This window comes from Thermobia domestica, chromosome 11 (assembly GCF_964235325.1).
Source record: "Thermobia domestica chromosome 11, izTheDome1.hap1.1, whole genome shotgun sequence".
In the NCBI taxonomy this organism is placed as follows: Eukaryota; Metazoa; Arthropoda; class Insecta; order Zygentoma; family Lepismatidae; genus Thermobia; species Thermobia domestica.
This window is the reverse complement of record NC_137464.1, coordinates 74,218,527-74,234,823: the sequence shown is the minus strand read 5'-3', so window position 1 is coordinate 74,234,823 and position 16,297 is coordinate 74,218,527. Positions and strand designations below refer to the sequence as shown.

The 16,297-nt window shown below is 34.7% G+C and overlaps 2 protein-coding genes across 4 annotated transcripts in view; one reads left to right on the top strand and one right to left on the bottom strand.

Moving 5' to 3' along the window:
* Polr2H (DNA-directed RNA polymerases I, II, and III subunit Rpb8) overlaps positions 1 to 14,010 on the bottom strand; it is a 630,556-nt gene extending 616,546 nt beyond the window's left edge. The window contains exon 1 of the mRNA XM_081730608.1: positions 13,853 to 14,010. Within this exon, the coding sequence (XP_081586734.1) occupies positions 13,853 to 13,925 (73 nt within the window). The 5' untranslated portion in view covers positions 13,926 to 14,010. The remainder of the gene's footprint in view (positions 1 to 13,852) is intronic.
* Positions 14,011 to 14,090: 80 nt separating this feature from the next.
* The window catches only part of Epp (Ecdysteroid phosphate phosphatase), a 58,208-nt gene continuing 56,001 nt past the window's right edge, over positions 14,091 to 16,297 (top strand). For 2 of the 3 annotated variants that reach the window (XM_081730604.1, XM_081730605.1), the window contains exon 1: positions 14,091 to 14,232. In XM_081730604.1, the coding sequence (XP_081586730.1) occupies positions 14,126 to 14,232 (107 nt within the window). In that variant the 5' untranslated portion in view covers positions 14,091 to 14,125. Of the gene's footprint in view, positions 14,260 to 16,297 lie in introns of all 3 variants that reach the window. The other variant, XM_081730606.1, reaches the window with a different exon arrangement.

Sequence of the window (16,297 nt, the reverse complement as noted above, 5' to 3'; positions counted from 1 at the left end):
TTGGCGGAAGGTGGGATCGAACCAAGGGCCTTACGCGCCAAAGTGAGAACATTACCACTGAACTAGTCCGGATCCCTAGTATATTCTTATTTATGATATTCCTTGGTAGTATAGCAAGGGATCCAAGTGATGACATTTACTTAACTATACCTAAATGGGACACAGCTAGAAACCTGCATGAGCTGAATTTTTCGGCCCAAGCCCAATCCGAATATACCTAGACCCAGCCTAACCCGGGCCTGGAAGTTTTGAGGGTTTTTGGCCAAGCTCGATAAGCAAAGCGTCGCTAAGCTATCAATTGTTAATATTGGATTGGTTATAATATATTTCACTCCACCTGAGTACGCACAGACTTCAACGTTTGACTATTTCAATTACTGTTTAATGACTCAATAATTATATTAAAGAATTGCAATTAATCGGCCTGGGCCCAGCCCAACCTGAAGAGAAAACAGTCTCGGCTCGCCCAAACCCGGCCTGTGTAGGCTACTAGGGCACACACATTCCAGTTCATTTCTTAAGCGGCACAAACACAAGCAAACATTTTCAATGATATAAACTAAGTTTGGTGTTGCTTCTTAAAGAAGATATAGTGCACATGAATATTTCTGATAAAACTATAAATGATTTCAAATGAGTTCAACATGTGTAGTGATAATCGCTCGAAGAGAATAATAGCTCAAGGAAGCTTCGCAAACTAAGCAGGAAGCAGGACACGCCTATTATTTCGCACTGATCAGTGGAAGTGCTATATCAATTTTTACAATTTAGTTTTTTCAGCATCTTGCAGGCAAGCTAAACTACTAATAAAATATTTTTCACACTACAACTGAAGCTCCATTAAGTGACTGAACACGGACATTAGTGTATTTGAAGCTATTAAATTTGTTACAAACTATATTATTAAATTTATTACAAACTATACATCATAATATGGTTTATGTATTTTGTTTCTAGAATATTACAAATGATCTTAACCATACCTGAAATGTTTTTGCATTATATAATGGAAGCTATGAAACGTGACTAAAACAGCACTGTGTTCATATAAATAAATAAGCCGCTGACGAAGGTGCGGGTTCCCGCTGAAAATTTGAATTCAATAAACGTTTAGACGAGTTAATAGTAATATGAAATTTTATACAAGCCCCCTTAACTAACTCCGAATAGCAAACCCTGACACACAGCCTCAGAAAAGCGACAACCTTATCATATGAAGGGTACGGGGAAAAAACAAGGAATGTCCATCTATGTGCTTTTTCGGATGCTTTGTCCTATCTGCTGGCGACTCTTGATACTATTTGACTCTATATGTCATGCATGCGTAAATGTAGAAATATCCATGTCAAAAGGGGCAATGATTTAACTAACCCTATTCTTTTTACGCGGTTTTCAATATTAAAACGCCGTTTTCTCGAAAATCTAGTTTTGTGACATTCCTTCTTTTTTCCCCTTACCCTTCATATGTCCTCACCTTGAAAGGCCGTCTAGGTGTTCATCAGTAACGTAGCGTAAAGTTTTGAATTGGGTAGGCTGAAATTAGATTCGTAGCTAGAGGGTGGCTCGGAGGGGCCCAATATCCTGAAACTTGCAATTTTTGTTGTATGTATATATGATTGTAAAGTGAATTTAAGTTACCCCCCCAAAAAACTATCCCGCCCTCATTTAAACGATCACGTCTTAGTGTTCTGACTACGCTGTAATACTTGATAGAAAAATGCTAATTCATGCAATATATTTTTCATACAATGCAAGAAAAAGTATAAGAGTGGTTCTGCTTCATATTCCCCTTACACATACGGTTTCCTTACATATGCAATACTCGCATATCACACATACACTGTATTACTGTTTCAAAGAAACAAATAAAAACGGATAGCTATAGGACGATCTTAAGTGTAACTTCCCCAAATCATATACAAACTTTAAGCACTTCACCCACAACAACACATATCAGCATACTAATGGAAAACAGTGGAGCAGTAGCTCCCAGTCAATTGATAATTAAAAAAAAAAAAAAAAAAAAGCTATTTTTAGATTGAAAGTATGAAAAAAAAAGAAACTATAAATCATCTGAGGTCTTCTTCAGTATCGATTTTCGAAAAACTTGCGGATAGCAACGCAACGCCAAAAATACAACGTAACTGCTATGTCAATTATCGAAAACTAAAATGTAAATTTTACGCTGTGATAACGCAAACCAGTACGCAATTAGGTTCCTGATGAATAAATACTATTCATAATAACATAACATTTTTATTCCCTCTGTCTCTCTCTCTCTCTCTTTTTTTTTTTTTTTTTTTCTTCTTGGTCAAAACTCGTTACTGAATGTGAGCTTCTAAATTTTTCATAGTCTCTGTTCTATACTTTCTTACAAGACCGCGTCCTGTCCATTTTGTTTCCCCAAACACCCAAAAGGCTAGCCTTTCGTCAACACTCGTTCACTTTCGTTGCATCATGTTGAATTTGTGTATAGCTTAAGAAGTTTTCGTCTGCTGAGGGTGGCGGGAAAGTGATTGTCACCGCCCCATTCTCCTAATTCCATAAGAGAAGCGGAAGGCTAGCCGCCGATAGCCTTCAATGCGTTCTTGCAGAACCTTCGCTTCAACTCGCTTGATGTTTAAACAGCGTATTATAAAATAAATCCGTTTTATTAAAATTAATTGTATCAATATTCAAAAGCAACATTTGAGGATGATGTATAAATAAATGGATAAGCTAAGCCTTATAGCCTTAATGGACACTACGTCCCTGGTGTTCATACAGTTGAATAGACAATAATATAGAGCTGAAGACACGTCTTCTTTCTGTTAACAGAAACTGTCATGGGTAAGTTCACACTTCTCGAACAAAATGAAATCAATTGTCGTGTACAGAAACTACGTACAAATTCGCTTTGATAAATGATAGCCGAATCCATGAAACAGAAACATGTTATTGCCTTATACCTACTTCCACTGATGCTATTCTACAGCATAGAACAGTTTGAAGATAACTTCCTCTTAAAACGATACTCTCCATCAACGAGAATATCCTTAAGTATAATGAGCAATGGTGGATAGGTGACATTGAAGAAGACTGTGGAAAACAAGAAATATTTTTGAAAGCCCTTCAAAAGGCTACAGATCATTGAATTTAACCACAGAATAACATGCTTCGTAAACAACTGGTAACTTTGGGAACAACTATGACATGGAGCGTTGACATGTAAACTCAAAAAAGTCTAAAAGTCAGTGAGCACATAATTGTGAGTAGAACTTCCTATCGATGTGCTCGTGAACTGCCTGAATAATTGCAATATTTCAAAAGTAACGCTTTCCTTCTTTTGCTATAATAAAGGAAAATTGGAAAATAAAACAGGGGTGCAAGCTACCTTTGAGAAGACAGAATTTGCTTTTAAAATACTGCAATTATTCATATAGTTCACGGGCACACTGGATAGTAAATTAAAACTTTTAAACTTCTCATTACTTTGTTCTCAAGAAAGTTCTAAAAAAAAATAAATAAATAAATAAAATAAAATAAAAATTTAAAAAATCCTAATTTAAAGACTTAAAACAAACAAAAAAAATATTATTCTATTCTAATGTATATTATTTTTAATTCAATTTTTATCTGTATTGCTTAAAGTGATTATTCAATATTTACAATTATCTTAATAAAATACACACACTGTTTACCCCCCCCCCTCCCGCTTAAAAGTTATTCCAGCTTCAGTAATGTTCTCAAAATCAGAAATAATTTAAATTGGTAATTGTAATTGTACCTTCACTTGTGTAGGTTTTCATTTATTTATTTTACTCAATTTCAGTGATGCTATATGAGACGCAGACCTACAGTTAGTACACTTTATATCATGGGTGATATCAATAAAAATAAGTAACTACTCGTGAGAAGTCCTGCTCGAGAATCGGAGTAACTACACCTGGAGTAATCTCCTCCCTCAATTTCGTATCAATTAAACAAGCCACTAGTCAGGTCTAGATTGCTCCAGATTTATGAACGTTCACTCGCGTTTCCTCTGCGCGTAGCAGTGAGTCGTATGAATAAAAGGAGTGACTACTCATTTCTCCCATCCGTCGCGCGGTCATTTCGTTGTTTTTAACTTATGGCGTAATATCCTAAACGCCATGGAACGGGCAAGTAGCAACGACAGTTTCAATCAAAGTGCATTTGTGAATGTTATAAAAGAGTTTCCAGTGGTACTTTCAAACTCACAGTTACCAGAAAGCAAAGGAAGGAAAGCCGAAACTTTGAATTCAATTACAGTGAAATGCAACGAAATATGAAATATATCTACGTCTGAGACACAAATCCAAAGAGAATCTTTAATATTCGAGCGAGAATAAAACAAAATTAAAAAAGAAAAAGAAAAAACGAGAAATAAGAAAGTAACACCGAAACCATGGGAACGAACCTATTGGAGCTGATGGATGTTGATTCGAATCTAACAATATCAAGATTAACACGACAAGTGCACATCACGTGTTGTCCAAGGTCTTTATAGATTGTTTGGCTTTAAGAACGAAATCACACACTTGGCCCCTTTGCTTCCTTTTAATAAAGTCCAGCCAGTCACATCATAAAGCATATCCATCTGATTGCGTTTCCCACTCCATACGTGTCCCCTTTCGCCTCGACATAAACAAAATACATTCTTATGTATACACCCTTCCTATCAACATTGAGTTGAGTTGATTTTGAGTTTAAGTCCTTTTCAGTAGCGAGGCTAAATGAGACGGTACCCACTGATTAACGTGGAATCCGAACCACATGAGCTCCCGCCGGGAATCGAACACGGGTCTCTCATGCCAAAGGCATGTACGCTAACCGCTTAGCCACGAAGAAGCTCTTCGTATTAGCGTATTCGTCTCCAAAATACTAGGTTTCTTTAGTCAAGTGCTCCGATAGCACCCGGAAATGTATATTCTTCTTGGGACTCTGCTTTTGCTGTTTGCATATTACGCACACTTCCGGAAACAATCCATTTTCAGATTTCGCAATAATCGCAACCATTACACTTGTAGTAGTCATAGACACAGTACTTTGAGCCACTCCAGAATCCCCTGACATTCCGACCTGGAATCCCGGATCACTCACGTAACGCAAGAAAACCCGCATCTTTTCGTCATTACATAGTGCACCACCCCGAATATCGGTTGATTCTCCTAAAAAATGTTGTGCCAACCACTCTACATTTTCTTTCATGAACCTATAATGTTTTTGTAATCTCCGTTTGCAACAATTCTATGCAGTTTATAAGTTTTTCTACGAAGCGAAACAATCATATACTTTGTCATATTTCGCACGGAGTCACCTATTTAGCTTGCTCCACAAATTTGGAGAAGTTACTAGCATCACAGAGGAGTCTTTGATTTTTATTGATATCAAACGCGGAGTAGTTACTCGGCTTGAGAATAGAAGTGTGGTTACTTCAAAAGGGCGGGGCTTCCCCGAGGTCAGCCGAGACGAGTAGCGCTCAGTTCTCTTTTTATTGATACCAATGAGAGTAACTACTATAAAATTTGGAATAATGAGTAACTTCTCCGTTTTATTGATATCACCCAATATATCTAAACTGGACCAAATTGTTTTAATAAGAAAAAAATACACTACAATAAGTAAATGACATGGATTTACCAAACTTCTACACTTCTCAATACACTTATAACAAAATATCAAAAGCTACCCTTTTACCGTGTTACAGTCTTGACTATGAGTCTAATATCACAACCATAAACTTCCATACCTTAATATCCACTCACGAAATTTCGTCAAACCGATAAAAACTTTGTATACCGGTACAGGTATTCGGCAATATTATGTAGACCAGTTAGAATCTGAAACTATTCTGATAACTTTGGAAACATACGTTCCAAAGTAAAATGACCAATAATGCATCGAAAATGACGAATAATGAAGTTGGAGCAGCAATTCTAATCCCGAACTTACGTTTACTCGTGTAATAGTCACACCTTTCTACACAATTTTCCCATGGACGTGGTGCGTAATGCCATTGACCAGTGGCCGGACAGACTTCGTGCCTGCCAAGGGGGGACATTTCGAAAAATGATTGGTGAGTCAAGTGTACAACATATCAATGTAAAATATAACCAAAATAAATTGCCGTGGTGTTAATACTCTCTGTGTTATTCACATTCAAACTTGTGACAGTATTTATGATATAACTAGGTACAAAGCTCGAACACACTCATTTTAGTAAGTAGGGAGTAGCCAAAATCCCCTTGACTGTCAAATATTGTACTTAGAGGTGTGGAAATGTTTAAATATTTCATTCTTTCGTTTAACGTCCCACGATGATGTCCTTTACGTTAAGGGAGACGGATGAGTAAGGCGAGTGAATAAAGATGAACGAATTGGTGGAATGGGAATGTGGGAGGAAACGGGTATACCCTGAGATAACCCACGAGCACGATGTTTTCTACTACAAACCAAAGACCGCACGCACATTAGAGGGAAGCGCTGTAAACATTTAAAAAATCAAGACTACGCAACATTATCATCCTTGAAATATACTAAATTGATACTATATGTCAAAACTGTTATTGATAACATATTTATTTAAACTTTGAATATTACCTGTAATATACCTATGCAACCATTTGTCAGTAAATATGCATTTTTTTTTTAAATCTGAAATAATAGCTGTAAGAGCATCCCATTTTTTACCAAGAGTGCATATCTTAGACATACCACAAATTATTGGTAAGGATGGAGTACCCATTAAAGATTCTTTGCAGCCTTGTCATCAACCAGCCAAAACTCACTGATAAAACTGTGTTATTCTTAAAGTTATTTCTCGTAATCGACTTTGATAACGATCACATAATTTGAACTTTGAAGTCTAGACAGTAAATATTGTTGATAATCATTCCTATCAATTTTGAAATAAAACGTCTTCAAAATATATCGCCAAAGATTACTTTTTTCACATAAAAAGTACCGTACTTCATAATTTTCAATTTATTAAATATGTGTTCCGTATGGTTATTAACTGTTCTAATATAATAGTGTTGAGGAACGGAAACAAATGGCTACAACAGCCAATTTTCCTAACTTAATTGTAATTCGGTTCTCACAAGTAAAACAATTTGTTTGTAGACATAATTTGTTTGTCTTTCATTTTTGTTATCCCATACTCCTCTAAATTCAAGCCACTTTTATATGTATTCTATTGCTAAGTCATGTGAGAATGAGTACTACATTATAGAGATCTAGTAATTTGCATTACCAAGGTGTAAGTTCAGTTTATAATATCTGGTTGTTATGTTCTATGTACTCCGTTTTTATATGACTGGGCAAAGCACTGACTATTTTATTTATCATGTGTCTGGAGCCTTTATTAGATGTTAAAATATTTTACTGAAAGCAGGTAGCAGTAAGATTGATCTGTAATTTTCGACGGATGTGGAGTCTCCCTTCTTGTATATTGGTCTTACTTGAGACATTTTAAGAGCATCAGGGACTAAATCATTTATTAAACATTGATTGAATAAATACGTTAGATGCAGTGTCAATCACTCTCATACATACTTTTATTATTCTTGTCGGTATTTCGTCGTTTGTCGACTTATTTCCTTGCAATTTACTAATTTGATGCCGTACCTCGTTTTCTAACATGAGTATACGAAATGTGTTGTAAACAGAATGCAATATCGCATTTGTTAACAAATTGATAGCTGTATAAGATTCTCTTATTTTTACTAGCTTGTTGGCTGTTTCCGCAAAGTGCGGTTAAATTCTTCACATATTTGAATAGGTTCATTTAATGTTTGTATCAACAATGATTAACTTTCTAATATTACTTACTTTTTATCTTTTATATGTTTATATTTTAATAAAGTTTCAGATCTATATATGATACAGAAAAGCAGCCACATTTTTCTCGATCAAAAGGTTTCTCATCTACTATGCATGTACACGTATATAGTGTGCATGTAGCTACATAAATTTTGCAAAACAAATTAATTATTTTATAAAATATCCCATACCAAATAAATGGATAAGGCAGAGCTAAATGGGTTCTGAGAAGCAAAAATCCGTACTTAAAATTCGCTGACTTTTCTAGGTATTCGCTGTATTTTTTCTCGATCAAAAGGTTTCTCATCTACTATGCATGTACACGTATATAGTGTGCATGTAGCTACATAAATTTTGCAAAACAAATTAATTATTTTATAAAATATCCCATACCAAATAAATGGATATGGCAGAGCTAAATGGGTTCTGAGAAGCAAAAATCCGTACTTAAAATTCGCTGACTTTTCTAGGTAGGTGGTAATCCTGATTGGCGTTTGGGTACCACATGACCTGAATCAAAAACATCTACTCAATCGAATTTCCATCTACGAATCTCTACTGAAACGTAACGAACTCGAGTCATTCTAAAATGGCTGATCACGACTGATGAGAAGTCGATCACCTACAACAAAAATGTACGAAAAAGATTGTGATCAAAACGAGGAGAAGCTCCACGTCTGTGGCAGAGCCCACACTGACGCCCAGAAAGGTTATGGAATGAGTTTGGTGACACTGGAAAAACATCGTACATCACGAGCTGTTGCCCCCGAACAGAATGATGTATTCGTCGGACTATACGTCGACAAGTAGCGCGAGTCAACAGAAAGACTGTCGCATTCCACATTGACGTCAGACTGCATACATACTTAACGAACCGTCAGAAACTGAGAACTTGGCTAGAACGTTTTAATGCATCTATTATATAACCAGCAAGTGGCACCATGATACTATCATTTACTTCTGTCTGTGAATGGTCTTAAGTTAGTTTCAAAACAGCCGAAAAAAATAAAAGTGTCACAATTTATTGACCTAAAAGCGCACGAGTTCTATAGCGACGTATTATGCTGTGACGGAAAAATTACAGATCACAGAAAACAAAATGGTGCATACATGGATACGTGTTTTCATAATGTTATTTTCAAATCACAATAAACATATTCTGAATATTGACTTCCAAAGCCTCAATGATTTTACACAAGCTGATATTTCTTTATTTCGTGCACATCCACCATCGCTAATGTGTCAATTCATATTGACGTATTTGCGGAAAAGGATCATACGCAAATTTGTTTGTAGTGACGTTCTCGTACACGATGTTGCAATTTAATTTTAAGCAACTATATATGATTTTTTTTTTTTTTTTTTTTTTTACCTTTATTAATGTGTAAATTAAAAAAAATGTTATTTCATTATTTGCACAGGTTGGGTCACGCATCTTAAAATGCTAAAGTTTTCATATTGACTGTACGAACTCGTAAATTAATATACAAGAAATAAATAAAACTTACATTGTCTGAGTATTTGATTTCTTTAATAATTTCAACTCTTACTAGTGCTGGAATCTAAGACGAAATTTTGAATATATATAAAGCTTCTGTGAGTAGCCATCTATCATAATCATATTACGTCATTAAGTTGTATTATGTATGTGTCTTCTTGATGAAAGATAATGTAAAATTAATAATAAATTAAATGATAGTTAATTGAAATTGTAGTAAAAAAAAGTAACAGCTATAAAAATGATTTATATTATTTATAATACTGATTAAGATTAAAGAAACCCTGCCAAGGACTGGAACTTAACCTCAAGGATTTCCGGAGGTTACCAGTCGTAGTTCTAATAAATGTAAAAAAAAAAAAAAAAAAAATAATAATAATAATAATAATAATATTAATAATAATAATAATAATAATAATAATAATAATTTTAGTTGTGGTGTGTGTATTAGAAGTGTTGCTACCAATATATATATCTGTATGTGTATGTCTGTCTTTATGTATTTCATAGTTTTTTTTTTTTTCCTCGTGGAATACCGGAGGCCATCCGGCCATATAGGCTGGTTTCTAAATTAAGTTTTTGTATAGGCCTGGATAATAAGTCTCTGGAGTTCCGGGGAATTTCTGGCCTAAGAATATAGATATACTATTTGTGTGTGTCCACTATGTCTGTATTGTTACTTGTATACTTGTATAAATAAAATAAATAAAATAAAATAAAAATAAATATATATATATATATATATACAAAACTTGATGTACTTCCTTAATTAAGGTAGAAAGACATCTGTTTCCCTGGAGTTTAAGAATAGATTCCAATATGGGAGTAATATTTAGAAGTTCAATTTTTTTCTCATTAAAAGTACTTCAACTCTACTAATATAAGGCCTATAAAATGGACATCTCTCCAGTCTCCATTATTAAATACGACACATTAAGAAAAATCGTAGCCTAAGAACAATAACATGCTATGTGGTTCCAAGCTGACAGTCAAGGTTTTCTTTTAATTTAATCACAACCCAGCCGAAGAGTCCAACACAAGTGGGAAAAAAATGAAATGAGTTTTACGTCCCACGGTTATGCCGGTCAGGCTAAAGGAGACGGTGATGATGAGTAATGAATGAAATGGTGAAATGAAGTAAGTGGGAGGAAACGGGAGAATCCCGAGAAAACCTACGCACACGGTGTTTGTCCACTACAAAGAACACAAGTGGGAGTCTAAATGATTAGTTAACGAAATAAAATAAACGTACGTAAGGCAATTTTTATTTATTTCTTTTATAATATACTGTACCTATTTGTTGTGCAGTGATTTTGAAATTTGCTTCAAATTAGGAAACTCATGAAGCTGTCACAAAAACGGTGCTTTAAACGTAACAATGAATATTTTCTTTTTTCCTTCCTTCTTTTTTAAACCATCTCTTCCTTTCTTAATCTTATTCGAAGTGAAGAAATCTTAGTTAACAAATAAACACTTGAAATAAATAAAAACGAGCTACGCCTTGAGCATTGTCCTCGGCGATTTCCAGTTTCGACCCGAGCATGCATCGCACGGTATTCCTACCAGTGTGAACCCACACCCATACTTAAAGAAATTAATCCTCTCATAAAAGAATGATAGTAAAATATGGATAAATGTTTTAGGCCAATATAAAGGAAATTTGACCAGAAAATGCAGTACTTCAAGCGACAACGTTCACATCACAGCTAAAGTAAGCCTGCGCCTATAAAACAGCTGTTGAAGGTACTAAGAGTTAACTTTGCACGGATTACGAATAGTTCATCATAAAAATGGGGATTTCACGGTTAAAATGAGTGAGCACAAGGTTAAAATGAGTATGAAAGAGGATTGTGTAGGATATTAAATTCCACTGTCGGAGAAATTTTTTCACAAAATAGGACATCAGTATTTCATATTTACAAGTGTTATGTTACAAGTACGAAATTATTACAAAAGCTACACTAGAGTTAAAACGAATGCGTGTACATCAAAGAGGGTTATGAAACATACTAACTTCCATGCACAGAAAACTTCTTTTATGTTTACAATCGTACATTTACGACTGTGAGGTCATTACAATTCCTGTAACCTATGTGATATCATATATTTTTTTAACCTATCTTTAATTATGCGCATACTGTCCTTGCTGACAATCCTCATCCTCCTTGCGCTCTTGCTCTGACTCAGTTAAGTAAGATTCTCGCTTTCAGTGACCACCTAGCACAATTTTTTTAAAAATCGTTTTTATGACATGCGTCCGTACGCATATTTATTCCCGTGAGGAAAAGTTCTCGCAAAGTGAATCTGCACCCATGAATACAACTTCTATCCTAAGAAACAATTTCTAAGGCATTACGAGCGAATTTCGTGAGGGAATAATTGCATATAATAGGATAGTACCTAATCACTTCCAGGACACTAAGTGTCCACGCATATTGTCAATTTGTACGCAGATATTTGGGCCTCTGCTACTGTAACGACAGTCCAGAACGCCTTAGGAAATCATTTGAAGCAAGAAAAGTGAAAAAAAAAAACTTTTTTTTTTAATTTTACACACTATTCATAATATGCAACTCGGTTTTGTCATAAAAGCAGGATATACGTAATGAAACTCTGGTGGTGTCCCTATTATCGACCTGCTATCGTTTTCAGTGCTAAATTTACCCTATAGTCAGGCCCGTATTTATATATTGTGCGCCCCTATGCTTTAAATAATTTGCCGCTCCTCGCACAAAATTTGCCGCCCCCTTTCCCGAAAAAAAAGAAAAAAAACTATATTAGAGTTGAATTCACAGTTTTCGGGGTGGGTGAGATGAGTGATGACAGTTTTAAAACAATTCCACTTCAAGGTCATATACTACTCCCCAGGGAGGAGAGGGAGGCGAGCCTTTAAAAGTAATCGATATCGACAAATATACTGTGTTGAATTCATAGTTTTCAAGGTCGCTGAGTTTAACGGTATCGGTTTTCACGATGTTCAAGTTCATTCTCACCCCTTAGATAGGGGTGGGAAATTATGACTTTTTAAAAATAATTTGATAAGCTAGCTAGTTAGTAATTACTGTAATTTGAGCGAATGAAATACATGAACATATTTTTTTTTTTTTTTTTTTTTTGCGCTTGCGCGGAACTCTGCGGGTTGCTAGTTTAAAATATTACTTTATTGTGAATTAAAAAAAAAAAAAAATTCAAAATTTTACCGCCCTGTGCTCGAGCACAGAATAGCACTTACCTAAATACGGGGCTGCCTATAGTAGTACCAATTTCATTCTTTGTGAGTAAATTTACATAAAATGTGACGAGAAAGCATCATGAGTTGACATTACAAAACACACTATTGACATGTGACTTTTCATGAATTAGGTCACATGAAACTAATAAAGCTTTCTATTGTATATGTAGTTATGCACTCATTCTGTTTAAGCATGATTAAGATGTGTGTAGTAACAGAAAAATCTGGATTAGTGAAGTTACAAATCCTGTTATCACGTCAGTCGAAATCTACGAATTGAGTCTTATTAGTAGTAAATAAATTGCGTTAATTTATCTCTATTGAATTTCTCTTTCGAGTCAATATCTTTCTCATTGAAAATATCTTCGAAGAACATACAAGTCATGATAACGCGGAAATACTATCCAGTACAAATTGATAAGAATTACCTGAAAAATTGCTGCGTCATAGTCCCGGTTATAAAAAAGGGCCTATGTTTAGCAGAAGGGGTCCAGCTCTTTTCTCTAAAAAAAAATGTTATAATTTTGGTAATTTCTGTTCACATTCGGTTAGTTTATAGTAGGGTTGGTTAGTTTAAGTTAGGTTAGGCTAGTTTAGGTTACGTCAGGTTAGTTTATGTTATATTAGTGTAGGAGTCCCATATAATTTTCTAAAAAATGATAGAATTTCGCTTATTTCTACTAATATTACGTTAGTTTAGGTTAGTTCAGGTTAGCTTACGTTAGTTTATGTTGGGTTAGGTTAGATTTGGTTACGTTATGTTACGTCTAAGCACTTGCATCACTCATTTCTCCTGTAATTTTTTTTTGTTTCTTACGTGCTTTTGGACCCATTGTACTAAACATACCCCTAAAAAAGTAATTGTATGATTGAAAATTATTATTTGCAAAACACGATGCTTTTCATTGCGATGTACGATGTCAAACGTTTTACAAAGTATTTCTTAAAAATCTTTCTCCACACACATTGATAGTAGTGCAAAGTGCTATTGATTTGCCTTGTACTCAAATTTTCTTTTACAACATCTTTCTGTTTTACACCGTAAATCACATGACAACAACAACAATTACTTGTTAATGGCAAATAAGATGTTCATACATTAAAAATTAAATTATTAGTTCATGTTTTGCCTTAAAATCACTAAATGACAACCGGTTTGTATATTCACGTGTTGCACTGACGTAATGACATTCACATACGTACACCAACTAATACGGATTAACATTCAACAAAATTAATATTACACGGTTAATGGAACTTACTAGTTTTAATTACGTAATAAATAAAATGCGCTAATTTACCTCTATCGAATTTCTTCCCTTCCGGGTCAATATCTTTCACATTGAAAATATCTTCGAACAACACACCCGCCATGATGACGCGGAAATACTATCTACTTCAAATAAATAACAATTTCCTAAACACTTGTTGCTAAAATTATAAACTTAATATTCTACGTATGCTTAAAATACATACATAAAAATTAATGTAATACTGTGACAGTAATTTTTTATTTTGAAACCTATATGCTTGTACATATAATTCATTTTCATTTGATATAACTTGTTGCAAAAATGGCAGCGCTTCCACCGAGGAAGAACCCAACACCGACCAAAATATCAAAACTTCACCTAACACCTTTGCAAATACTATTGCAAATGGGTTTTCCGAAGCACAGAGCGTAAGTTCCCTTCTTATTTTAAGACAGGTAATAAGATAAAGTTATTAAAGAACAAAAATAAAACTCCGATGATTTTTTTTTTTTAATTAGCAGAATATGAGCGTGTATTCATTGCGTCTCAAAACGTAAAAGTTGTAATAATGTATGTAATTATTTGTATTTCTGTTCAAAGAAGTTCGATTTTAAGTAATATTAATTTCAAGAAAATGCATGTGAGTATTTGCTGAAGGTTATAGATCTAGATGTCACACTTGCACTCAGGTAGAATGATTGAATTTTAAAGGGCTGAAATAGCAAGAGCCGGACCTTTCGAAAACTGCTCGGTTCCGAATCTGATGTACAGCACTGATCAAGAAAAGCTAACAAAAATGGAAGTTTAAATCCCATGGACTCGACGTTGTCCACAACTTCACTTCGATTTCGATCGACGCTGGGACTCCTCGCACCAGAGTTGTGCATTCTACATTTTTCTTCGGCATTTGTGCCGCAGAGTAAATCCAGTATTATCAGGCTGAAAAACGTGAATTTTTTGTCATTTATAAGGAAATTCATTGTCATTACCTTAGAAAGTGTCTTAAAGAGTTCCCCAGTGCATATTCATTTTAAGAGAACTAGTTTTCTGTGTAAATACTGTATCCGGAAATACGCCGTAAAAACTAGCGTAAGAACCAACCAACCTATGCTAGGTAACCACTATCTAACCGAAACAGAGCAGGAGCCAGCAGGGGCTCGGAGCGGAACGAGTAGGTTGGTTCGTAGGGAGTAGGCGCGTCAGCAATGGTGAATATGAGCGTAAACGAGGATACCGCTAAAAACACTAGATTTGGTGCTTTCCTAACACATTCACTGCAGTTACACGGTTTATATACATAGATTATAAATAATAACACTGTTATCAAGAACTGCGTATCCTCGAAAAAATACCTTTACCTGCCGACTTTTGCCAATGACATTTCACACTATCAACACGATGTTCATGTTTGAAAATGTAACTGTTACTCCATTTCTTTATTTTCAATACCTTCCTTAATTTGCCACTTCTTAATCTCAATTTGAGTAATCCGTGCTTCTCCACAAAATGTATCTTCACCAGCATAGGTTGTTATAAAACCTCCAATTGAAATGTCATATCTGCTGGTAATTTTTTTTCCTCATTACACCATAATGTCTGACGTCAGCGTTCCTCCACTGAAAATAGTACCAACAAGATTCAGCTTCTAACACATGAAAATACCACATTACACGTAGCATGAATTTCATAAAAAATAACCAACTTACATTTTCTTTCCTGTAAATTTTACATATTTTTTACATTTTTAGACCTGCTCTCCATCACTTAACCCTTTTTCTTCTTTTTTTTTAATGGATAAACTTTACAATACGCGCTCCAGCTGTGCGTCGATAAGTAGGATTGCTTTAAGTTTGGTTTAAAGGGACAAGCTTTGTCGATAAATGTCACTACAGTCTTCGTATATCTCTTATGTATTTTTTACCTTTCACAAAAACTTACAATTTGTCTTACAAATTTCAACCTAGAGACTTTAAATTTTTAGAGAAGGAACTTCATAACCTATCGAAGGCAACAATCCGTGGCGATTTTTTATTTAGAATTTTCTTCCCTATTGAAATGACTTGATTGCTAAAATGGATATCCAAACCATTAACACTATAACTTTCAACAATGAAGAAAATTCTATAAAAAAAAAAAAAAAAAAAAAAAATCGGCACGGATTGATGCCTTCGATAGGTTATGAAGTTCCTTCTCTAAAAATGTGAATTCTCTAGGTTGAAATTTGTAAGACAAATTGTAAATTTTCGTGAAAGGTAAAAAATACATGAGAGAGATACGAAGACTGTAGTGACATCTATTGGCCAAACTTGTCCCTTTACACCAACCTTAAAAATGTATAGTAGAGTGGGGTAGGATAGAGTAGGTAGAGTACAGATAGTTAGGGCAGAGTCAGGTTAGCTTAGGGTGAAGGAAATTTGTACCAATTTCGTTAAAATTAATAGAGTGTAATTTTAGTGTCTACGTAAGAATACCAATTAGAGCGGACATTGAGAA